Here is a 25388-nt window from a genome sequence, read left to right on the forward strand (position 1 = left end):
AGAACCATGTGTGCCACCTTGAGCTCCTTGGAGAAAATACAATGAAGAAATAAATAAAATAAAAACTATGGGCCCAAGCTGCCAAGCTGAACTGGGCTGCAGATTTCAGATATTGCACCACTGTTTAGTGGGGATCTCACTAAGGGGTCCATAGGAAAGGGTACACCTGGATGCAGCTGAAGGGAAGGAGGCAGCTGCAGTAAGAATGCAGACAAAGCAGTGGACTGAGCTGATAATCCAAAGGATACAAGGATGGGTAGAAGGAAGAAGCAGGGGCTAGGAGAATGAAAGGTGGCACAGAGCCAGCTGGGGAAGATGGATCTGCCACTGACCCATTCAGCTGTGTCCTGTGTTTTTATGGCTGTTTCCATATGCATTTTCACCCATCTAATGGGCATCTTGCCGGGTTAATAATAGTGTCTGCAGCTGAGCATTTCATTCTGGGTTCAGGCCTGGATTGGGGACAGAATCAGCATTGGTCGCCCTGACGGATGACCTTCTATGAGCAAGGGGGAGTGCAACCTTGCTTGATCTCTGCAGCTTTCAATACCATTGACCACAGTATCCTCCTGAGCCTTCTCCATGAGTTGGGAGTTAGTGACACATTGTTGCAGTGGTTCCACTCCTACCTACAAGTCTGGGTTTGGAGAATAGCGTAGAGGGATAATGTGTCCGCCTCCTGGCAGTTGTGCTGTGGGGTGCCCCAGGGCACTATTTTATCCCCAGTGCTGCTTAATATAGCTACAGGGATTGGTCATTAGGAAATTTGGGGCATGGTGCCATCAGTATGCTGACAACACCAGCTCTGTTTCTCCATAGCATCTGAATCCGGAGAGGCAGTGACTTTTTAAAACCAGTGCCTTGATGCAGTGGTGGGATGGATGAGGGCCAACAAACTAAGACTGAATCCTGTTAAGAAGGAGATTTTGTGGGCAAGCAGTTCCTAGGTCTGGGAGTTCACCAATTCTGGATGGGGTTGCACTCCCTCTGAAGAAACAGCTGCATAGTTTGGAGGTGCTCCCACATCCACCTCTGTCACTGGAAGCTCAGGTGGCCTCTGTGGTGAGGAGCGTCTGTTATCAGCTTAGGCTAGTACATCAACTATGCCCTTTCCTAACAGGGATAGGTTAGACCCTGTGATTCATGCATTGGTAATCTCAGAGTTGGACTACCTAATATGCTCTATGTGGGGCTTCCCTTGGGATTGGTTCAGAAGCTACAACTGGCTGGTGCAGAACGCTGCAGCCAGGTTGTTGAGTGGAACACCTGGATGTGAACATGTTAACACCTGTGCTGAAGGAACTTCACTGGCTGCAGATCAGCTACTGGGCCATGTTAAAGTTCTTCTTGTTAATGTATAAAGCCCTAAACATCTTGGGACCAGGTTATCTGAAATACCACCTGCCCTACACCTGTAAGATCATTTAGAACATCTGGGGAAACCTTACTCATGGCACTGCACCCTACAGAATATCATAGGGAGAGGACTAAAAAATTGGCATTTTCTGCTGTTGCCCGTCCTGTGGAATCCCCCTGTTATATGTGAAGCAGCAACCATCAGTTGCTTCAGATGTCTTGGGAAGACTTACCTTTTTGCTCAGATTTTCCCTAAGACTGGAGTCAGTTTTACATGTTTGAATCTTCTGAATTTGTTTTGGTTTTTATATGCGCTATGTGTCTTTATATTGCTGTTTTACTGTTTTTAGGTTGTGTTTTTGTTTTAATGACACATAGTTTGTGTTTTAGACTATACATTGCTTGGATACTTTTGAAATATTAAGTGGTATAGAAATGGCTTTAAATCAATAATCACACTGTGACTTTGTGCTACGTTGAAACTGGCGGAAAGTCCATGTTCCATCTTCCCCTGTTGTACAAATTCATCTATTAATTGGTGTCTGTGATTTCCTTGTTATGTTTCATAGCTTGGAGAGCTAGTGTGGTGTAGTTGTTTAAGTGTTGGGCTAGGATGTGGGATTGAATCCAGGACCTTCTGCATCCAAGGCAGATGCTCTGCCACTGAGCTACGGCCCTTCTGCTGTGGAATCATGTATGCTACCTTGAGCTCCTTGGAGGAGAGGTGGCATATAAATGTAATGATGGATGGATGCATGGATGCATGCTCGCTCCATCTGGACCATACTTTTAACAATTGGCTCCCAAGGGTGGGCAAACTCTGCAGATCAGCACTGGGTGAGGTTTTCCCGCACTGCAGACAGTCCCAAAATGTTAGGTGCAATATTTCCATCCCCTGCTGTCAGGCAAACTTTCCTGTGTAACCCAACCCCTCCAAGTCCCTTGTCCACTGTTTCCTAAGAGGAGCAAGGAAACCTTGTTAACAGCCATCCACTGAAGCTGGCCTTGATTTTCCAGGCTGGGATATGCTCATGGGGGAGGCCAAGATTCTGACAGCTTCTGAAAGAGCTGCACGCCCCTTATCTCCATCCCTGTTTAATATCGTTCATCCTCCTCCGCACAAGGCAGCTACTGGTGTTAAAGAGATGGGGAAGCCGTCTGCCTGTACTGCTCTCCCCCACAGGGTAGCATTCTGTAGCGGATGAACAGGCAATTAGGAAAAAAGACTCTCCAGGGCAGTGTGGTGTGAAACGTTCCTGATCATGCAACTAGTTTTGCCTAGGCTAATCCTCAATGCCTTTGCAAAAAAAGTAGGTTTTTATATCATTCTTCCGGCTTTCCCCATTATTCTGGATTGGCTGCAGTATCATGAACCTCACAGATGCCAAAAAACAAAATGAGAGATCTTTTCCTGAATGGCCACTTCGTAGCACAAGAAATGCACAGTTGTTGCTAATTTCTTGGGCAGGACCCAAATGTTTTCTCCCAAGGAACCCTATCTGATTTGGGGGAAGTGCATTTTTTTCAAGCACTAGGGCAAATTTAAATATTTGAGCAACCACCATAGCCAAGGCTGTCGAAAAGCACTTATTTATTTATTTGATTTATATCCTGCCTTTCCTCCCAGTAGGAGCCCAGGGAGGCACTTACGTATGTGAAAGGGCCATAGCTCAGTGGTAGAGCATCTGCTTTGCATGCAGAATGTCCAAGGCTCAGTTCTCCAATATCTCTAGGTAGGGCTGGGAGTGACTCCCTGTCTGAAACACTGGAGAGCTGCTGCCAGTCAGTGTAAGCCACTGGTCTTCAACTGTGTGTCACCAGATGTTGTTGGACTACAACTCCCATCATCCCCAGATAGCATGATCAATAGTCAGAGACAATGGGAGTTGTAGTCCATCAACATCTGGGGACCCAAGGTTGAAGACCAATGGTGTAGTCAACACAGAGCTAGACAGACCAATGGTGAGGAGGGAATACTAATGGCAGGTAAGGATGGGGGAGAAATTTGATTCTGTTCACATTTAAAGCTAGATCTATCAAATCCTCACTTTCTGAAACAATATGAGAACCAAAACAGCCATTCTTCAAAATTAGCACTTATTCTAATTTTGCGATATAATTCTCCAGTCAGTGTTTACAAAAATGCATCTATTAGGGGGGAGTGTGCATAAAAAAGAATGTATTAGTGAAAGTAACATAGAAAAATGCATTATATTAGGTGAAATTGCTGGCAAAATGTGCACAAAAGTCAAAATATGTGTTTATCATCAGAAATTTTCAGTAAAATGCTGAAAAAATTTCAGGAGTATTTTAAAAAATCGCAAATTGCTGCAGAAATGTGGAGAACTTAATTTAAGATTGGAAAAACGAGAAGAGAACTGAAATGGACAGATCCTTCCATCCTCAATGGCAGGTGACGAGGGGATACTTAACCCTTTCCCCTCTCCAAAATGCTGAATACATTTGAGATCCTGTTAGAGTAGGAATGCAGTTTGGAGCAGAAGCTGCTATACCATTATCTGTGTTTGCACGCAATGTATAGCTTGGGCATGATGTCACTAAGCAGAGGGGAGGGATGATGGGAATCCACTTTAGCTGCCCTCTCCTACAACTGTTAGGAGGGTGCCTGCCCATTATTCTGGAAGCTGACTTGAGAAAATAGATAGTTGCATTTGTGTGTGTGTGTGCTAAGAATGAAGCATGCCTCATGTTTTAATCCATGGAGAATACACCCACCCTGTGTCCCAAGTATAAAAAGTATGGGAGACCCCAAAGAGGAGTCTTAAGTGCCTACTGCACCAGTTTAAATGCACTGAACAGTGGGCTGTATCCAGTGCTAGTCCTACTCAGAGTAGAACCTTTGCGATGAATAGGCATGACTAACTCAGGTCTATTAATTCCAGTGGGTCTCCTCTGAGTAGCATTGGATACAACCCAATACCGCATGAGCAAGGGTAGGTGCTTAGCATGGGACAGTGGCCTCTTCAGAGGGGCTGATGCCTGCTGACCTTGCCCTTTGGCAGGAAGCTGGATGGGCGAATGGGCTCCAGAAGGCAAATTAGCTGTCACTCCCTGCTCTATTCCTCCCCCTCAGATTCTTGTGCTTGAATTCTGAATGTTTCAGTGTGTTTATGGCATCAATTTGGCTGGAATGCAAGAAGGTGCCTGAGGCTGTTCCCGGCTCCTCTGCTGGCTCCAGAGAGAATCAGGCAATACGTGCTGCCCACCCCTCCTCCCTTTTACACCCTCTGATTGGGTGGTGAGCAGAGCATCCCATAAAGAGAAAACCATGCCTTCTCTTACGGGGACCCAGTGGAATTCAGCTTATTTTATTCCAAAGATGGGAGAACCTGTAGCCCTCCAGATGTTGTTGGACTCCAACTCCCATCAGCCCCGGCCAGCATGGCCATTGGTCAAGGATGATGGGAAGTACAGTTCACTGACATATGGAGGGCCACAGCTTCCCTACTCCTTTTTCCCCCCTACCATTCTTCTAGACATTGATTGGGTGCTGAAGCCTGCTGGGAAGCCATACCCTTGTTGCTGAAGAAGCCCTATACTTTTCTGTAGAAGATGCACAGCTGTAGGGAACTGATAAAGGGCAGCCATTCTGCACGTGCACAGGGGACCTTTATTCTACCTGCATAGGATCTCCTTGTGATGTGGCTTTCAAGACCTGATGCCAGCTTTTGAAAGCGGTTTGGGCCTGAATGGTGAACATGCACAGCAACCTGGATTGTATCAGTGGGAGTCTCATGGGGGATGTCTTGGCCCAAAGACTCCCTTCGTTCATTCCATTTTCTGTATTTTGTGGGATAATATTGATGACTGCAATTTGTTCTACTGTTGTGGCAACAGGTCAAGAAGTAATAATTGAGAAAAATGTCCTTATCACTGCAGAAAGCACAATTGCCCACCCTCCTCCTCTGGGCTAGGAGGGCAGCACTTCCCAGTCTATCAAGCAGTCTTGAGCCTCAACACATTTCTCATTTTCCAAATTGATGCCTGTAAGTGAACCAGCTACATAAACCTAACTTGAGGCAACCAGGCCTTCTTGGATGGAAACCAACCTGGATGACAGGTAGATAAGATGCCCGTATGTATTCCTAGTGTACATTCTTGTAGAGCAGGAGTAGCCTTGTCTGTAAGAGGGTATTTCAAAAGGCTGTGAGACTGACCTTCTTCAGCAGAAGATGCCATCATACAAAGTGCCTTAGTGTTGTTAGGGCTGCAATCTATGATCACTTTAATCAGCTCCTGCTGATGCCAGTGAGGCTTATTTCATTTAGTTATTACTTGTTTATTTTTTAGTATTTCATATCCCGCTCTTCAACTAGGAGGCTGTCATACTGGCTAAAAATAATTTAAAACAAATAAAATGAAATACTGTACAACAGCAACAAGACTAATCAGAGTAGCCAGGATAAGCTTAGTGAGAACTAGATTAAAACATAACACTAAAACTCAGATCTAAATAGTGGGCAAAAGAAAATGTGCCAAAAATAGATCTCACTAGACTCCAGGTGTCTCCCTGAGTTCCAAAGAACAGGGAGCATTCCAAAACTGGGGAGCCACCAGATAAAAGGCTGTATCCTTGCTCATCACCTGCCTCATCTCCAACAGTGGGAAGGCACCTGAAGTTGCATCTCAGTGTCCAGGCAGGGTTCATGTGAGAGGAAACTGTCCTTGAGGTAGGCAGGTCACAGGACATTTAAGATTTTAAAGGTTTAAACTAGGGGTTTACAAACTGTGGTCCATGAGCTTCATTCAGGTGGTCTGCAGCATGTCTTTAAAAATACAATTGGAAACCATACAGCACTTAGCTCAGTGCAGAAAAATCATTAAGTAGTCCACCAGATCTTCAGCAACCTTCAAATGGTCCATGGGAAAAATGTTTGGAGAACATGGTTTTAAACCAACACTTTGAATTGTGCCCAGAAGCAGACCTAGGAGTGCAGGTTTTTTAAGACTGGCAGTGTAATTTGCTCTATCTCAGTCTAGCTCAGCATTCACCAACTGGTGCCCTCCAGTTGGACTACAACTTTCATCAGCCCCAGCCAGAATGGGTGTTGTAGGCCAAAACATCTGTAGGGCACCAGATTGGTGAAGGCTGATCTATCTGCTGTATATTGCACTAACTGAAGCTTTCAGATAGTCTTCAAAGGCAGCCCCATATACAAAGTAGTGCAGTAATCTTGTGGATGAGATTTCCCAGTAGGTTGTGTTTCCTTGTAAATTAGTGCCTTGGGCTAGGGAGGTACAAGAGTGCCATTTGAATTCTCCACCTCAAGCAGCAAAATGTTTTGGGTTGGCCCTGAATGGAGACTCTGGATGTTGTGCTTCTCAACTCATACCGGCTTCTGGAAACAGGCAGGGCTGGCCCTACCATTAGGCAGAATGAGAGAGTAGCCTCAAGCAGCTGATTTTAGGTGTCACGGAAGAAGAGTAATTGTTGGGTATTTATTACTACTGTATTCATACTCTGAGGGAGAAATGATTGTGGAATTTTCTTCCAGAGGTGCCAAAATAACTTGATCAGTCTTGAGTACTCTGCACCTTGATTGAGTGTATGTGCACACAATCTGCTGTTCTGCCTTAGGCAGCAAACTGCCTTGGGCTGGCCTTGAGGAAAGGTGACTGACAGTGCAGAAAAAATGTGTCAAGCAGATAATTCCAATTAAGTAGCCATTTTTCTCTGAAATGTCAAACCAATTAAAAATGGCTTATTTTCTGCATTGCTCACTACATTAAACCATATCTGTAAGTTAAAATAAACCTTTACATTGTAACCTCTCATCCTCCTCCTTTCTGTATGAAAACTGCAGGAGTCAATAGGTCTGACATGGCCAAAGGTCTCCCAATAGGGTAACTTGAAAATTGTGGGAAAGAGACAAAATAAAAATGGTGATTCTATCCTTGTTTTCCCATCAGTGGTGTAGTGGAGAGGGGACGCAAAGGAGCTCAGCTCTGGAACTTGTTTCAGAGCAGGATTGATTGCATCATCTGCAGGAGCACCAGGGAAATTGAGGGATCCTGCTTTGGCACATGAATAAGGTGTTAATGAGGGTTTCAAGTTTTAATATTGTTTTTAAATTATCATAGAGGAAATCAGGAAATAAGCAGAGGCTGGATACTACTTTCCTTTCCTTTGACTGGGTTCCTACTTCATGCTAGCAGTTTCCTTTATTGCATGAGTGTATTACTGATTAATGTGGCTGCCTGCATTTTTTGACTCCCGTGGAGGCAAGGCTATGGATACTCCTTGAAATGATGGCAAAGTGGGCTGGCATGATGAGCTCCTGTACTTCAGAGTGTACTACCACTCCATTGTTTCCCAGATAGGATAATCAGGGAAAAACAACAACTAACGATTATAAACTCTCCTGCCCAAACTTGAATTGTTCTTACACAATTAGAAGAGCGAGGTGTTATGTGAGATGAATTTGCTTCTCTTTCCCCAACCCACAAGAGACAGTACTCTGTTGATGCCTTTCTGTTCGAAAAGACTTGAAACAAAGCTGCTAGAATCCGAACTTGGCATTGAGTGTGTGCAGATATTAAAATGTGACTACAGAAATAAGCCTGCTTATGGTTGTGAAAACGTGTGCCTGGGAAGGAGATTAATAGGGCCAAGCATGGCATGACATGAGATGGAGATAAATGAATGGGATCTTTAATAGCAGCTATGGGAATGGATTTGAACCGGGACCAGAGAAGGAAGTTTAAGACTCCACAAACCCATATATATATATACCATTTTCCCAATTAAAATTAATTGGCACCCATGGGAGCTTTCTTCCCAAAGCACATAACAGACACAGGGGTGAGTGGATGGATAGGGACCACATCCAGAGGTGGGGGAAGGATTAAAGGCCTCCTACCCTCCATCAGGGTCTGAATTTGGATCAGGGCCTCCATGCCTGCTCTTTACTCTTAATAACATGTTGCCAGACCAGACCAAAAGCCAATCTAGGCTGCGTATACGCTATACATTTAAAGCACATTTTCTCCCCCAAAGAATCCTGGGAACTGCAGTTTAAGAGTGCTGAGGATTGTCAACTACAGTTCTCAGGATTCTTGGCTGGGAGGGTGCTTTAAATGAACAGTGTGCACTGGTCTAGCTTCCTGTTCTCACAGTGGCCAACCAGATGCCTATGGGGAGCTTGTGATCAGAACATGGCAACAGCACTCTCTGCACTTGTGATTCCCAGCAACTGGTATTCAGAGACATAACGCCTCCAGTGCTGGAGGTGGTGCACAGCCATCATGGCTAGCAGCCACTGATAGCCTTATCCTCCATGAATGTGTCTAATCCCCCTTTAAAGCCATTCAGGTTGGTGGCTATCATCACTACGATGCCCCTTGCTGTTTGGGATGTATGCCTCCTCTGAAGGCAAGTAATTCTACTGCATCTCTGCACTGGGAGTGAGACTGCATGCTCCATTCCCATCCAGTGCAATTACCTTCTCCCAGCAGAAGCTGATTGGAAGGAGGCAAGGCCATAGCAGTGAATCATACAGAAGTTCAGTGGCCATTCTTCTCTTTGAGTGGGTACTTTGGGCTCCAAGGAACGTTTAATTATCTAGCTTATTTCTTGCAGCACACTAGCAGTTCTCTTGTGACACATAGCTTGGGGACAATATTTGCAAGGCTTTGGTTTCCCTTGGGTCGGAGAGGCTTGTGTCTAGCTTCAAGGGCTATGTGTCTAACTTCTAGGACCTTTCAACATCCCAATAGGCAGGAATGCACCTCATTCCCCCGTTCCTTTTTTCCCCTCCCCATCCAAGGTAATTGTCTGTCTTTGTTACCTCATAATTATACTTGTAGAGTCTTGAACAATATTATTGTCACTTTTATGTCATGCCTAGCTTTAGTTTTCTGTGCTCCTAGTTTAGAGCTTTTGTACAAACCAAAAAGGACATGGTGTAAGCTGGGTGTCACTCTCCCTTACCCCTCTGGACTGCACAAAATGTGATTCTTTGCATCAGCCATGCATAGACAGGTTATGGGGGGAAACCCATAGGCTGGATACATCTGGCTTGTGGAGACTGGGCACACTAAATGAATATACCTGTGACCAGGACCTTTTTAAGATGCAGAAAGGCCCAGCAGCTGAATGTTCACTTATGGATTTCCCCTCTTCCTTCTTTTCTCAGAATGTACAGTTTACCAATGTTGATGTGGCCCCTTCCATGTGTAAGACCTGGGATAATTGCCTCACAGGCACCACACCTTCCCCCCATCCCCAGTGAGCTCAGAGTAGTGTGTATTTCCAATATCACAACAGTCCTGTAAGATTGGTTAGACAGAGAGATTATGAGTTACCCAGGGCTTCACGGCTGAACGTGGATTTGAATCCAGGCCTCCTCCATCCAAGTTGACAGTACTGGATCTCAGCACACTTGTTAAGAAGAATTGTGACTGATGAATAAGCACCCATATTTTTTTATGTATTTGTGTGTGAAATGACCCCTATGCACGTATGCTCTTATACCCATCCACATATGTCCAGGTGTCAGCAAAGTGGGCTGTGACAATAAAGCCCAGGGAAAGCCAAAGCTTGGATTGGGAGCCTTGGGCAGTTCAAGCATGATTCCTTGGCAATTCAAGGCCTTGTTTTCCTATTTGTCACCTCTCTCAGGGTTCACGGGTGCTGGGTGGAGCTGAGGTGCCAGAGACAATGAGCTCCAAAGTAGCGAGTAGTGTGCCATGATTGTGTAGGAGAGGGAAGGAGTAGCTGGTTGACTGGCCGGTGAGGCAAAGAATGTGGTTTTTTTGTTTTTTTTGAGGGGGTGTTGTCTGGGATAAGCTGCAACAGGGAGTGTGGCTCTTCTCCATATAAAGTATTTGTTGCTGTATGCTTAAAGGTTTGGGCCACCCTTAATGATGGCTTTGCCCATGCACTTTCCTCCATCAGGCAGAGAGAGAAAAAAGCCAGAAAATAGCTCTTTTAAAGCTGTCAAGTATATCGGCTGCCACCAGGTGTCCTCCAGGGTATGATGCCAGCAACTTCACCATGCCCAGAACCCTAACCCCACAGCCCCAGCCAGCGGAGGAAGCTGTCAACATTGCTGCAACAGGAAACAGTCGTCAGCCTCTCCTCTGGTGGGAACTGAAGACTTTTTGTGCCCAGGACCAGTTCCCACAAATGGAACTTCCTGGCTTCACTTAATGTGGCTCATGCAATCTTTTTCATTAGAAATATGTGTCAGATCTGGGGGTGGGGGGTGAGACTAGAAGGACCGGTCTCTTCTTCCTTCCTTCTCCCCTCCCCAAGAACCCAGGGCTCAGTTTGTTCCTAGGCCAAGTAGATGTAATTTTGGTAACACAGTTGCACAAGTCTGCATGAATGGCTCTGCTTCACCGAAGCGTGTGATGCACTACTGGCTGTAAAAAGTGAGAGGGCAGGATGCAAAGCAGAGACACCAGTACAGGAGGATCAATTTCAGCCACCGAAAAAGACACCAAAAGCTAAGAAGACAGCTGCACAGATTGGGACACTTCCCAATGTGTTTTTTAAAAACTCCTCTTTATCAAGAGGTATGGTTTTTTTTAAAAAATATTCCTTCGACTAGTAAAAACTAGTGTGGAATAAAATGTCATGCAGCAGCACACCAAAGTAGACTTGGGAAGCTCCTAATTTCCCTTGTGTGGTTGTCTCAGAGGCAACTATTATTTATTTATTTATTTAATACATTTATATCCCGCTCTATTTCCGAAGAACTCAGAGCGGCAAACAAGAAAAGAAGAAACAATCACATATAAAAGTTAGAAAAATTAACATAATAAAAACATAATTAATTAAAAAACACAATTAATACCAAGCATAAATCAAAAATTAAAAGTCAACCTATGTATCACAAATGAAATGCTTGACGAAATAAAAACGTCTTAACCCGACGACAAAATACTACAAGAGAGGGAGACAGTCGCACCTCTACCGGAAGAGTATTCCAAAGTTTAGGGGCAATCAACGAAAAGGCCTTAGTTCTGGTTCCCATCTGATGAACTTGGGAGAATGGAGGAATCATAAGAAGAGGATCCATAGAGGATCTCAGGGGTTGAGAAGGTATATAAAAAGATAAGCGATTAGATAAATAGAGGGGGCCCAAGCCGTGTAAGGCTTTAAAAGTTAAAACCAGCACCTTGAATTGAGCCCGGAAGCAAACTGGCACCCAGTGCAATTGTTGTAGAAGTGGCGTTGTATGGGCCCGTAGGCTAGCTCCTGTTAGCATTCTAGCTGCTGCTCTTTGAACCAGTTTAAGTTTCCGAGCTGTTTTCAAAGGCAATCCCACATAGAGCGCGTTGCAGTAGTCCAACCGGGATGTAACTAAGGCATGTGTTACCTTCGTCAGGTCGGGAATCTCCAGAAACGGGCGCAGTTGGCGAACCAGTCTTAGCTGGGCAAAAGCGCTCCTGGAGACCGCCGAAACCTGGGCCTCCAGGTTCAAAGCCGAGTCCAGGTGCACACCTAAACTGCGAACCTGACTCTTCAGGGGGAGTGTAACCCCATCCAACATTGGTATATTCCCAATGTCCAGATCTGTCCCACGACTAACTAGAAGCACTTCTGTTTTGTCTGGATTTAATTTCAGCTTATTCACCTTCATCCAGTCCATCACTGATGTCAGGCATTGGTTCAGGGGCCGGATGGCTTCCTTAGTATCCGGGGGAAAGGAGAAATAAAGCTGAGTATCATCAGCATATTGGTGATATCGAACTCCAAACCTCCGGATGACCTCCCCCAGCGGCTTCATATAGATGTTAAATAACATCGGGGACAGCACCGAACCCTGTGGGACCCTGCACATTAGGGGCCAAGGGTCCGAGCAGAAGTCACCAAGTAAAACTCTCTGTGTCCTACCCTCCAGGAAGGAGCGGAGCCACTGCAAAACAGTACCTCGTAGTCCCATCCTGGAGAGACGGTCCAAGAGGATACCATGGTCAATGGTATCAAAAGCCGCTGAGAGATCAAGAAGAACCAACAGGGACACACTCCCCCTGTCTAGTTCTCTGCGAAGGTCATCAACCAGGGCAACCAAAGCCGTTTCAGGCCCGGCCAACCAGACTGGAATGGATCATAATGATCTATTTCCTCCAGAAAACGCTGGAGTTGAGTGGCAACTACTCGTTCAATGATTTTACTTAAGAATGGTAGATTGGAGACTGGGCGAAAATTGTCTAAGCAAGAAGGGTCTAAGGAGGGTTTTTTCAACAGTGGTCTTACAATAGCCTCTTTTAGACATCCCAGAAGGTAGCCTTGTTGGAGAGAGGCATTAATTACCCCCCAGACCCAATTGTTCCTTGATTTTACATTAGCAGCCTAAACAAGATGAGGTGCATTTAAGCCCACTGATTTCAGTGAGACTAGGTGTGCCTAACTGCATCGCATCAGACTGTACGGCTGCGTACACACCATACATTTAAAGCACATTATTTTCTTCAAAGAATCCTGGGAACAGTAGTTTACCCCTTACAGAGCTACAACTGCCAGCACCCTGAACAAACCAGAGTTCCCAGAATTCTTGGAGGGAAATAGTGTTTTTAACGTATGCTGTGTACGCAGCCTAAGTGAGCAAAAGGTTTGTGGGGAGCCAGCTGCTTCCATGGGCTACATAGGGTGACTCAGCAAAGAAATTTTGACATATCAGCTTCAACATGTTTTGAAATTTATCTGCAATCCAGAAAATATACTTCTGTTGTCACTCGCTCTCACCCAAAAGTTTTCAGACTGGCAACGTTCACACCAAGGAAGTTCTAAGGTCCAATTCTCAAGGAAGGAAAGCAGCTCTGTGCCAGCCAGATTGATGCTCCTGGCTGTCGAGCTTCAGTAAGGTATAAAGTCCACGTCATCTGTCCTGCCATGGCACTGGAAGCCTTCAGGAGAGGGATGAAGCCTGCCACAGGTGGGCTAGAAAAACAGACCGAGGAAACCAGCAGATGGACAAACCAAAGAGAACTAACGAAGGGCAGATAGAGAAAGCCAGTAACTCCAAGGCAGACAACTTACATAGGAAGCTGACTTATACTGAATCAGAATGATGGCCCATCTAGCTCCATACTGCCTACAGTGACTGGCAGCAACTCTCCAGATAGGTGTCCTTCCCAGCCCTACTTGGAGATTGCTGGGATTGAACCTGGGACCTTCTGCATGCAAAGCAGATGCTCAATTATTGATCTACAGCCCTTCCCCAACTTGTTTCAAAAACTGGGATCTGAACTGGGTATTTATATTCTGCCCCTTTTGGTAAGGGAGCAATTCCTTAAAGGGTCATGTTGTCCGGGCTGTCCCAAGACATTCTGCTGCCTGAGGCAAAAGACAAGATGATGCCCCCATTTCTGATACAGAAGCTAATTTGATGGGCAACTGACTTATTTGGACACTGGTGGTGTCCTCCTGAGGTTAGCTCAGGGGGCACAGGTAGGCTGCCTCCCAACACCTTGCCACCACCGTGTCTCCCAGCATCTGCTGCCTGAGATAGCCACTTCACTCTGCCCCGCAATGCTGTGCCTTGGCCCTTAGTACTCCTGTGTCTTGGCAGGCCCTCTGGTGCCTGGGTGGGCATGGGGTCCTTAGCAAGTGGTGGAGTAATTATCAGGTCTGGGCTGCTGACCCATGAGCATTATAGCATTGCTCTCACCCTTGTCTGCTCCTTCCAACCCTGGGCTTTGGGTTCTCTGGGGCCACATGAAGTCTCTGACACTATACCTCCCAAGTGAGCATCTGCATCTTTTCTGGAGACCTGATATGATATGAGAGCCAGTGGGGTGTAGTGGTTAGGGCGATGAACAAGGATCTCTGAGACCCAGGCTCAAATCCCCACTCAGTCATAAAGTTCATTGGGTGACTTTGGGCCAGTCATAGTCTCCTAGCTTAACCTACCCCATAAGGATAAAATGGATAAAAAACTATGTACGCCATCTTGAGCTCCTTGGAGGAAAGGTGGGATGAAAATGTTATATAAATAAATAAATATTGTCCCCCTACTCTGTGCCTGACCCGTTGGATAGAGCCCTTGTACCAGCAACCAGGATACTTTGTGAGAAAGCATAGTTGCTGTACCTAGGAAATAAAGTTGGAAGTATACACGTAAATAGCCACTTGCCTGGGCACCATTGACAAGTATGTAAGTAGTGAAGCTTTTCTCAATAGTCAGAGAGTTGGTTCTTTCAGGCCACCAATATGCCACAAATGACAGGCATATAAATATGAATAGACAGGCAGGCTGCTAAACCTTGGGGGCGAAGGGTCCAATAACTTTTGCAGGTTTATTTACAAATGCAGGTTGGAAGATAAAGGTGCAACTATTGTGCAGAACTGCTCCAAGCTACTTTGACCCTGTCTCAGCATCTGCCAGTTCTTTGGCTGCATCAGAAGGTGAGGCCTCTGATGTTTTTATATCTATCCTTTCCCCCCGTTTCCTCCCATTCCTCCCCTCGATTGCTGAACGAGTTCCTAACAACATTTCCCCAGGTACAGATGTGAGTTTATGGGTCACAACCAGTAAATATGGTGAGATTTTTCAGGTCCTCTCATACCTTATCAGTCCTACTCCAAGGGGAAGTGGCTTCAGTGGGAGGGAGCAGAAGTTGCTCCCCATCCCCAGTTGTACCCACAGCACATATGTGGAAGCCATATATCTAGAGACAGAGCCCCACTCTACCCCCACCCCCACCCCCCACACAAGAGGACAGGAGGTAGCTCAATCTCTCTGGCTCCTAATTTCCCCATTCCTGCCTACGTTCTTGCTATGGGCATTAGCTTCTGACAAGGTATCCAGTAGTCGCATAGGAATATGGTGCCCGTAACTGATTTATTTAGTTGCGTCCCTATTCACACAGGCAGTGACCGTAGCCTCATTCAAGACATTTGTGTGTCTTGCCCTGAACTCATGATTTAGACAATAGTATGCATACATAGAATAGATTTAACTTTAGGCACGCCAATGCAGATGCTGATTTATCTGTTTTTAGTGTTTTTAGTCCTACTTACGGCAACACAGTCACCCTACTGACTCATAGATCAGGGGTGGCATGTGGAAGGTGTTCCTGAAGCTACCACATGGCACAGTGGTTGTGTGAATACAACTTCAGTTGGCCACATGTTTAGCACTCTGGTGTTCAGAGTGTTTTTGTTTGTTTGGGGGAGGGGAATGATCCCCATCATAATTGGTTCTCAGTTTTGTTCATTCTCCCCCATACTTCAACTCATGTATTCCTATCACTACCATAGTGAGCCTTTGGGGAGGGTCTACAGTTCATTGTTCAAGTACGCTTTGAATGCATATAGGCTGCATACACACTATACATTTAAAACACATCCCCCCAAAGAATCCTGGGAACTGTATTTTACACCTCAAAGAGCTACAATTCCTAGCATCCTTAACAAACTACAGTTCCCAGGATTCTTTGGGTGGAATAATACGCTTTAAATGTATGGTATGTATGCAGCCCCACCCAGGTTTAGTCCAAGTCATCTCCACTTAAAGTAGAGGTGGGGAGCCTATGGCCTTCCAAATGTTGCTAGACTATAACTCCCATAATCCCTGATCATTGGCACTGCTGGCTGAGGCTGAAGGGAGTTTGAGTCCAACAACATCTGGAGGGCCATGGGTTAGCCACCCTTGAGTTAAAGGATCTCAGTTAGTAGGGGCACTCTGAGGCCAGGAAGGACCTCTGCTTGACAACATGGAGAGCCACTACCAGAGTAGACTACACTGGACCAGATGGAACACACTGGTCTGTCTCTCCATAAGACAGCTCCTATGGGTTCACTTTGTGCATCTTATGAAATAGGCTATTGCCACAATCACCAAATTGATCTACCAGGAGCCCCCACTTTTGCTGCTACATAGGTCTTTTTCTTGAAGCTATGGGTGTAATCTTAGGTTTATGGGTTATTGCAACAATATTGCAATTAAATTCCTTGGTGGTTCATATATCCGTATGTGTTGAAGTGCTGAATGTTTTGAGATGAAATCACTAAAGTGACTAAAACTACATGTATTTATAATCAACGTCTCCCTTCCATACACCCCTCTCTCTAGCTGATAATAAGTTACTTTTCTGTTCTGCCTGATGAATGGCTCTTGTGCAATTGGAAAGTTTACACAAACTTCCACTTTCATTGAAAATATACTGCTCCTTTTTCTGTTTTGTGATGCAGAGTTGGAGTGCCCCCCCTCTACATGGGCTTTTATTAGGAATGTGTCTGACATGGCAAGAGATTGATTCAAAAGACCAAGCTACCCCAGGAAGATTTGGTCTTCTGGATGGGCTCAGGCCTGTTGGGAAATTTAAAAGAACAGGGACACATATTAAAAATAGAAAAAAGGACAAGGATGCTGCAAGGTTAATGATAGTGCAAATTGGGCATCAGAGAAAGATGCTTTGCCCACCCCTCTTTTCTCCTGCATGTTAGCAGCTGGGCTGCCTGGCTGTGTGGGGACAATGAGGGAGAGCAAGTGAGGGAATGTCTGTGTACACTCTGCTCCCGCACAGCCCAGCCCCAGAGCCAGAGCCTGTGCAGAGCAGCTTCTGGTTTGAATTAGCAGGCAGGCAGGTCAGGCTAATTGGGACCTTTCAGATCCCGCCAGTGCAGGCTAGAAGGATGCAGGAAAGAATCCCTTGTGGGCCAGAGTCCCAGTCAGGCAAGAAAAAGATACAAGGCAGGGAAAAAGGGGGGAGCAGCTGCAGGATAGAGTCATGTATCAGTGTAGGCTTGAGACGTTTTTGGGGAGGGCAGCAGGGAAGAGGCAAGAAACAGCCCCCCCATCCATGACAGAAATTTGTATTCAAAAAGCAATTAGTATCATTTAGCACCCTTTCATGTAAGTTGATGATTACGCAATGATTAATAGGGACAGGGGGTTATTTGTGTGCAGAGGGGTGTTTTTTTAAAAAATATATATACTACTCTAGTTTAATCATTGCAAGGACAAAATCAGAAAAAGGTTTTGGATCCTTAGCCCTCCTTCCTCCCAACTTTCCAAGCTCCGGAAATCTTCAGTCTGTCGCCACCAAAACAAACTGGCACAGAGAATGGGGGGGGGGGGAACTGCTCATGGAGAATTCACTGGTCATTTGTTTATGTTAATACATTTAAGTGCATGCAAATCTGAAGCTGTTTGCTGATTAGGCAAAGTTCTAAAACAAAACCTTTTAAAAAATACTGTTTTCCAGTTAGGGTTAAAAAGTAGTGTTAAAAATACTGGTTTAGTTGCCAACCTGGTGGTGGTTGGTTGGAAGGCTGGGGTCTGTGGGGCTATGATGGTTGACATCCATGAGGCCTTTTCAAAGCTGTGGGGCACAAGGAGGCTGTGGAAAAACTGAGCAGAAGGAATGAGAGGGAGCACAGGCCTGGTTTGGCTGCTGTGCTGCAGGCAGCAAAGGGAAGGGAAGGGCTGCCATGGAGCTGGGTCATGTGGAGGTTACTGCACCCAAAGGGGGTTCTTGTAGAGTTCATGCCGCTGGCTCGCTTGATGCTTGCTCGGCCTTTGCGCTGGAAGGAAAGGGAGAGGCTTGGGGGGGGGGAAATGGAGAAGAGAGGGTGGAACAGCCTGGCCTGGCCTGGCCAGCTACTGGCAGGGAGCCTAGCCCAACCAGTGGAGACGGAGAGGGAGTCAGGCCTAGCCAGTGAGGGAACAGCCCGGTTTAACCAGTGGGGAAAGCTGATATTTGTCCCCAGTCAGCGAGGGGTACAGGAATGAGGTTTGGCTCTGCTGCAGTGGGGTGGGGGAGACGAGACTAGCTCAGCCAGGGCTGAAGGAGGGGCAAATGCAGTCCTTGTCCAACGCAGCTAGCAAGTGTGTATGCATTGGCCCAGTTAGTGGAATTAGGGGACAAGGCGGAGAGGAGAGCTAAAAAAGCCTATTTTTTAGCTCAAGTCACTGATATGGCAGCTCAGCCATTGTTGATGTGAAGATCAAATTAGCACATTTTGCTGAATAACCTCACCTGTTTTCATTCTATTTAAAGGCAGACTGACTATTAGTAGAGCCTGTCATGGGCCACAGTTTCTGGCATTGCCATGAACACAGTATCAGTTACTGCTGCATGAAAATCTGATTCTGCTCTGGGGGAAAGTTCTGCATAAGCCCTAGGGATTAACTGAGCAAGAGAAAAGACACCCATGTTCCTGCTTCTTTAAAAAAAAAAAAAGTGCCTAGACTCTCCACCTGGAAACAGAGATGAGATGCCTTGCCAAACCCACCACTTGTAGGAACGGCTTCCTGGTTGGACTGGGTAGAGAACATTCAATAGATGGTAACTTCCAAAGGATTAATCTCTAGTGGGAAAAATATAAAGAGGCATGGGGCATTTTAAAGACTAACAGATTTTACTATGGCATAAGCTTTTGTGGACTAGAACAGCCTTTTCCAAACTTTGGGTCCCCAGATGTTATTGGACTACAACTCCCCTCAGTCCAGCCAGTATGGCCAATGGTCAGGAATGATGTTTGAAGGCAGGCTTGTTATATGCGACAAGTAAGAATCACCTCCAGGTAACTAGTACAGTCACCAACTTTTGAAGAGCTGTGCCTTTTAACAGCAGTTTGATCTACAGGAATTAGGTGATATTTCCATGCTGTGAAAAGTTTTGCCTGCTGATTTCTGCACATCAGGCTCTGGCTCCTTCACATCACCAAATTATCAGGACGGCCTGGTGACTGAACAGATATTGGTGGGGTTTTGCATGTGGTAAAGCAGGGTGTGCAATTGCTTCGCTCACCATGTGCCCAGCGCACAGTTCTACCCACATTTACTGCACCACTGCAGTGTTTCTGAAATTGGGGTTTAAAAGTGTCTGTGGGAAGAAAGAGAAAGTGAGAGACCATAAAACCGAGCATCTCAAGAGAAAGCTTGTATTTGCTCTGTTCTGTGATGTGAACATATGCCTAGGCCACTGACTCGCCCCTTTACTTTCCTTGGTTAAATTCAAAATAACCACCATGCCCTGATTTCATATCCACTGATATGGATTAAATATCACAGCTAATAATAAATGGGCATTTACAGAGTGGAATCATCCATCCTTCCATCACTCTTTGGTCACATTTGGATGATCATATCTTGGCTTATTAGGCTGCGATATGCATGAGCCTTTTGCCCACATGTGTGTGCCGCAATGAAATCAAGAAGTCTGTAATTAACTACAGTTTCCCATTTTGGCTGAACTGGGAAACTATGGCTTTTAGTTTCAGGACAAGCCAGGATATGACACAGCTTAAAGTTACTTTGGTTCCAAAGCTGGTAACCAGAGTTTCCTTGGTTTATAACATTGTAGATTGCAGCTGGTAGCCATATTTTTCTAGTTCAGAGGAAATGGAAAACTATGGCTACTTAGAGATTTCCTAGTTTAATTGCAACTCGCGTGAAAGGGCTTTGTGTGTATGCATACCTTAGTTGAACAACCTGAGATAGGATTGTCTGAACAGGCTCTTTAACTGCCCTGATTGTACACAAAAAAAGGTACAAAAGCATGTTAGGGTGAATTCCCAAAATCTCATCCTTGGACTTGTTCAAATGATCAATATTTGTTTGATAATGTACTTAAAAAACCAATTCCCATTTCACCCATGTATATGTGTGGAGGCAGAGAAGGGAAAAACCAAACACTTTCCATTCTTAACTGTGGAGGAACTGATCTGCTGGGGGATGTACGGATGGACCATTAAGGTGTAATAACTAATTAATGTTAGGTGACCTTGTGAGTACACATCCTATGTGGATCCAGCTCATTTTAGTTGCATTAGATATATCCTTTTGAGGACCTTGTCAGAGTCTGGTGATTAAGAGTGGCAAAAGGATGAATGTCCACTCCTGCTCCCTCCCCCCTTTTCAGTGTAGGCTTAAAGGTGAAGTAAGGATTCCAACCAGCAGTTCAGAGATTGTGAATATGGAAGTAAGGTCAAGCATGGATCAAAAATGTGTAGTTGTGTGTATGCTGTGATTTTATGAGCTGTGCAGCTAGAGCCTACGCATGTTTTAGGCAGAAGCCTCACTTTTTTCAGTAGAACAGACTTCCCAATAAATATGAATAATCAACTTGTTTTTGCGAAACCTTTAGAACGTTTCGCAGTTGTGTTTTGCTGTTACCGCGAGTCCAACTTGGAAAAGAAGAAAAAGAATGGCCCTGCGTACTTGCGTGCCTGTTATTTCCTTGTTGCCTGCTCGCCGAATCAACGTTTGTGCGCGTTTCCTAGGTCCTCCTCGGAGTGTTGTTGTGTCCGTGTATGTGGCTACTGCGTTTAGTCAGATTTTTGTGTATATCCCTCCCACATGGCCCGCCCATTTTCAGCTTCAAGCCACACCCTCAAGCTTGGAAGCTCTTAGCCGCTTTCGCCCCCAAGGTAAATACAGCCTTTTACGCAGGCAGCAAAAGCGATCGCAGCGCCTGGACTTTCAAGCGACCCAACTTTTTTTCACATCGTGTGTTTGACCGTGCGCTTACCGTGCGCCTGAAGTTAAGAAGGTTGTGGGCGCGCCTGTGGGTGTAGCCGAGCCCCCCGCGCCTCTACTCTGGGAGGCGGTGAAGATTTTAATCTCTTCCTGGATCATCATCATAAGCACACTTATTATTATCACTACCACCACCACCATCATTACTTGTCTTATCGCTTGGCCGTTTCCACTCCAAACGGATTGTTTCCAAAGGGGGAGATGTACGACTGCATGGAGGCGTTCGCCGTCACGCCGCGACAGCTCTACGATGTTACCAACCGGAGCGCTTGCATGCTGCGGAAGTCGAGCATCAGCCCGTGTTTCGTGGGCTTGGATCCCTTCGGGTGGCCCCAGCCGGCCAGCTTGCAATGTAGGTGACCGGCGCCCATCCAAGCTCGTGATGATGTTCGGGTTGTTGGTTTTTATATGTTTTTGGCTCTCCTGTGGGAGCGTCCACGGAATAGATGTGGGCGGACAGACGCATTTAGAAGAACTATTTGGGTTCGGCTTCCAACGGGTGTTGACGTGGGTGGGGTGTGGGTGTTGATCTCCCCCCCCCAAATCGCGCGTGGGCGTTGAGCCTGGATCGGGGTGGGCATCCTCCTAGAGGGCGCTGTTTGGTGTGTTTTCGGACCTGATTGGTTGGTTCGAGTTCCAATTTTCCAACTTTTTTGTTTCCTGCTTTGGAACTCTGGCGCTGCAGAAAAGGGGGAGAAGGGAGCGGGATGCGAAACTTAATTGGTCTCCCCCTTCCCCTGGAAGAAATGAGGCGGGGGGAGTTGCGTGGCTTAATCGTCTCTGGGACACTTGTACCCCTCCTTCCGTAATCTGAGGAGGGACCTACTGTGTCTCGCTTACATGGGGGCTGGGAAATATCTCTCGTTTGTGGCTCTTTGTCTTGATGTGGAAACGCACATTATGAACACCAGATTTTTTGGGGGGGGGCTTTGAAGTGTTTTGGCGACCTGAGTGTGGGGTGGGTGGATGGAGGGTTACAAAATAAATCAGAAACGGCGGAAAGAGAGCCGGGAGACTTTGCCTGGCATGAAGGGGAAGCGGCTTTCATTCTTCACAAAGCCAGACAGCAGGATGTTTAACTGTAACTTTTTGTCTCCTTCCTAGCTTTAAAAAAAAAGGGGGGGTGTCTGGAAATTTGTTTGTAGTCTTCCACAAAGTGCAAATAGATTGCGAACTGAGACGCCTTTATTTAGGTAGAGGCGGTGAGAGGCGATGCTTTGTCTTTATTTTGATACACCCTAGAGTGAATGTAGACACTAGAGGAATCTTGAAATCTGGATGTAGAAGCGGCGGCTGGGAGCGGGGGAGGGGGGCAGAGGGAGGGAGAGATCTGTCAAACACCCAAGGGTGTCCCCAGCGGGTCCTGCGTTCCCTTTTCTCTTTGAAAAGCCGCCAAATCGCTTCCCTCCCCTCTCCCTTTCTTTCCCGGTTTTGGCACCCACTGCCAGTGTTTACAACTTGCAGAAGAATAAGCCTTTGATTTACACACGCATACGCCAGGGTGTTGTGGTGGTCGGGGCATTTCCCCATCACCTTTGAGGGCACCTGGGGATGCAGTGTTAAGCCCCGCTCCTCTCCCCCCCCCCCGGCGTCCGATGCGAGCTAGCTTTCAAAGCGGTTTCATTTGGAGCGGCGGCGGCCGCCGGCCCCACCCCAGCCTGACTGCCAAAGCGCTCTCAAGAAATGTGGCACTTTAACTCTTTCGCCGGCGCCTGGAAATCAAAACGCTTCCTGTCTAGAGTCTATAATTGAACTGTGGACGGATTCCTTCCCCACAACCCACCCCGAGCGCTTGCATAAAGTGCAGAGGCACAATAAGAACCCCCCTCTTTGTGTGTGGACTGTAGAACACGATGGAAATAATAAATTATTGTTAATAAAAAGTCAACAGTCGCCAATTCAGTGGCCAGAGGGATTTGATTATAGAGAAAGGAGGCTTCCAAGGCTGAATTGGAGTCAGGATTCAACTTGGGACCTGTTTATAATGAGAAGGCTCTACTCTGAAACATGTTAAGTGATAAAGGGAGTCCTTCCGGGCATAGTCAGAGTGCCCACAGCTGTAACCCTTGTCGTCTGGAATTAGGGTTTACATGCGAAAGGGTATGGCTTCAAGGTAACACACACAGACACAGATTAGTGTGGGTGTTGGCTTATATCAGTTTATGGGCACAGTGCTTCATTTCTCATTTAACATGTGGCTTGTAGTGGCATTGACTGCTGGTATTTAAGAAAGTATTTAGTACCCATTATGTGCCAGGTACTCCAGGTTCTAGAACTGGGCAGATCTCTCCCTCTCTCTTTGTGGAGGGCTAATAAGTTCTTTTAGGAGGACAAGTGAAGATGACAGGAAGGGTCAGGGCCGGTAAAGGGATGGAAATACTGGTGGTGCTAATGCAGGTAAGGTGAAGAGGCACTTAATTTGCTTTGTTGGTTTGTTAATTAAGAGTACTTTTAACCTGGCCCTCATCACCTGATCTCAGATTAAATACAGATTAAAATACAATTCAGTACAATTAAAATAGCAAATAAAATATTACATGACAAACCCAGAGAGACCCTTAACAAGTCCTTGTTAAGCACTCTAACACTCATTTTAATACCTAGCAAAAGCGCAGGCAAACAGGTAGGTCTTTACCTGGAACCAAAAAGAAAGGCTTTGCTGATGATGATTGCATGTCAGCTGGAACTTTTTGGGTAGCGCTCTGCTGTCTCTTCTTAAGTAGTACAGAGAGAGAGAGTACATTTGCTGCTGTATTCTGGTGCAGCTGAGAGAGGGATGAGGTGTTCCCTCCACACCAAGCCTTTCATTTTACTTGGTTCGTGTGAACACATCTGTTTTACGTCTTATCTACCTTGGCATCAGTGATCCTGTCCTGCCCGGCACAAAAAGAGTGGGTATGCAGAGGACTATCAGGAGAATATGGTCGCTGCTTCAGGAGAAAAGGTTGGTCTGTTAGGGCAAATGGGGCACTACCCAAACAACCTCACTCGTGATTCCTCCAAGACCATCTGCTTGCCTTCCTACTTAAATTTAGTCCAGGGGGTGGCACTGGCTGTCAGCCTCTGCTTCCTTGGTCTCAGTGTTGCTGTTGTAGAACTGAGCAGAGAGGGGGGTGGGGACAAACCTAAAATTAGGGCACATCCACACCACAGACATAAACTAGTTTAACAATCTCTTTTCCCAGGGAATAGTAGTTCGGTGAGTAGGCCCTAACAATTCTCAGTAACCTTAACAAACTACAGTTTCCAGCATTTTTTGGAGGAAACTATAACAAAGTGGTATAAAAGTGATATGAATGTATAATGTGGATAGATGATTAGTTGGCTCTGCCTGTCATTGACTGTGGCTCCACTTGTTGTTGGGCTCCATGTCTTCCGCCCCACCAGCCACAATGGGTACCATTCCCCATTGTGCTTCGGTGAGTGCCAGCAGTCACAGGTGGGCTCTGCATTTATAACAAGAGTAGGGAACATGTAGGCATGTTATGCCTTAACCATTGGCCATGCTGGTTGGGGCTGATGGGATGGAAAGTCGAATAACATCTGGAGGGCAGCAGGTTCCTTACAGTATCTGTGGCTCTCCTGTTGTTGCTGGGCTTGAATTCCTTTCAACTCCACCCAGCATGGCCAGTGGTCAGGGCTGATAGAAACAGTAGTCCTGCAACATCTGGAGGGCCGCAGATTCCCCATCCCTATTCTAGGTTGATGATCTGCCACAAATAACAAACTAAGGTATGTGTGTCAGACAAATAAGTAAAAATAAAATAGTGGGCTGGTAACTTAGTTTGACTTTCTTGCAAGGCTGTTTTATGTCTCAGCACCTGCAGTGAAACATGGGAAGCCCACGATGGTCGCTTTGAAAACTAGGCCTTGATTGCACTACACTTCTGAAAATGAGGGTATATGAGTTTCTGTATCCATGGAGTGACCTCTCTTGACTGCATAATCTGCCATGGACTCAGTCCCAGTGCTACACGTGACAGGCCATCCAGTCTTACCCAGCTTAATTCCATATGAAATCTGAATCCGTAGATGGCATAAAAGTAACATAATATCACTGAATGAAATTCTATAGTCTAGCAACAGTGAAGAAGATTTCTGCAATGGCAGGAAATTGTGCTATTTTTCATATCTATAGAACTTTGCTACAGTGACATAGTTAATCTCATTTCCCAACAACCCTGAGTTGTAGTGTCGTCTTGAGACAGCATGGCAGGCCCAATATCATTCATGGAGCTTTGTGGTTGAGGAGAGATTGGAACCTGGTCTTGACACATCTAACTGGAGCCAGGCCCCAATTTTTATAATGAGAGCTAAATGCTAAGACGTTCATCCACCAATCTGATCTTGTATGGGAGGCTTGGATGCAATCAGGACCCCACTGGCTAGTGTTTTAGACAAGTGATCTTGTGAACAACAATTTTTGTTTCTGAGACCATACACATTGCTAGAAAAGTATAGACATGGCTTTGAATATTTTCCACGATTCTGTATTTTGACTGCACGAGCACAGACATTTCTAGTGGGTGAATTCAACAGCTTGAGAGTCTCAGCTTTCATTTAAAAACCACC

The 25388-nt window shown here is 45.8% G+C and overlaps 1 protein-coding gene across 12 annotated transcripts in view; it reads left to right on the forward strand.

Annotated features, from left to right (window-relative positions):
- RARG (retinoic acid receptor gamma) overlaps nt 1-25388 on the forward strand; it is a 165526-nt gene that overhangs the window by 94427 nt on the left and 45711 nt on the right. For 8 of the 12 annotated variants that reach the window (XM_061614772.1, XM_061614768.1, XM_061614770.1 and 5 more), the window contains one exon: nt 14642-14734. The exons of 2 other annotated variants lie outside the window; for them this stretch is intronic. In XM_061614772.1, the coding sequence (XP_061470756.1) occupies nt 14642-14734 (93 nt within the window). Of the gene's footprint in view, nt 1-14641; nt 14735-18603; nt 18622-20705; nt 21169-25388 lie in introns of those variants that run through there. 2 more of the 12 variants (XM_061614778.1, XM_061614777.1) reach the window with 2 other exon arrangements.

This window comes from Rhineura floridana, chromosome 3, assembly GCF_030035675.1.
Source record: "Rhineura floridana isolate rRhiFlo1 chromosome 3, rRhiFlo1.hap2, whole genome shotgun sequence".
In the NCBI taxonomy this organism is placed as follows: domain Eukaryota; kingdom Metazoa; phylum Chordata; class Lepidosauria; order Squamata; family Rhineuridae; genus Rhineura; species Rhineura floridana.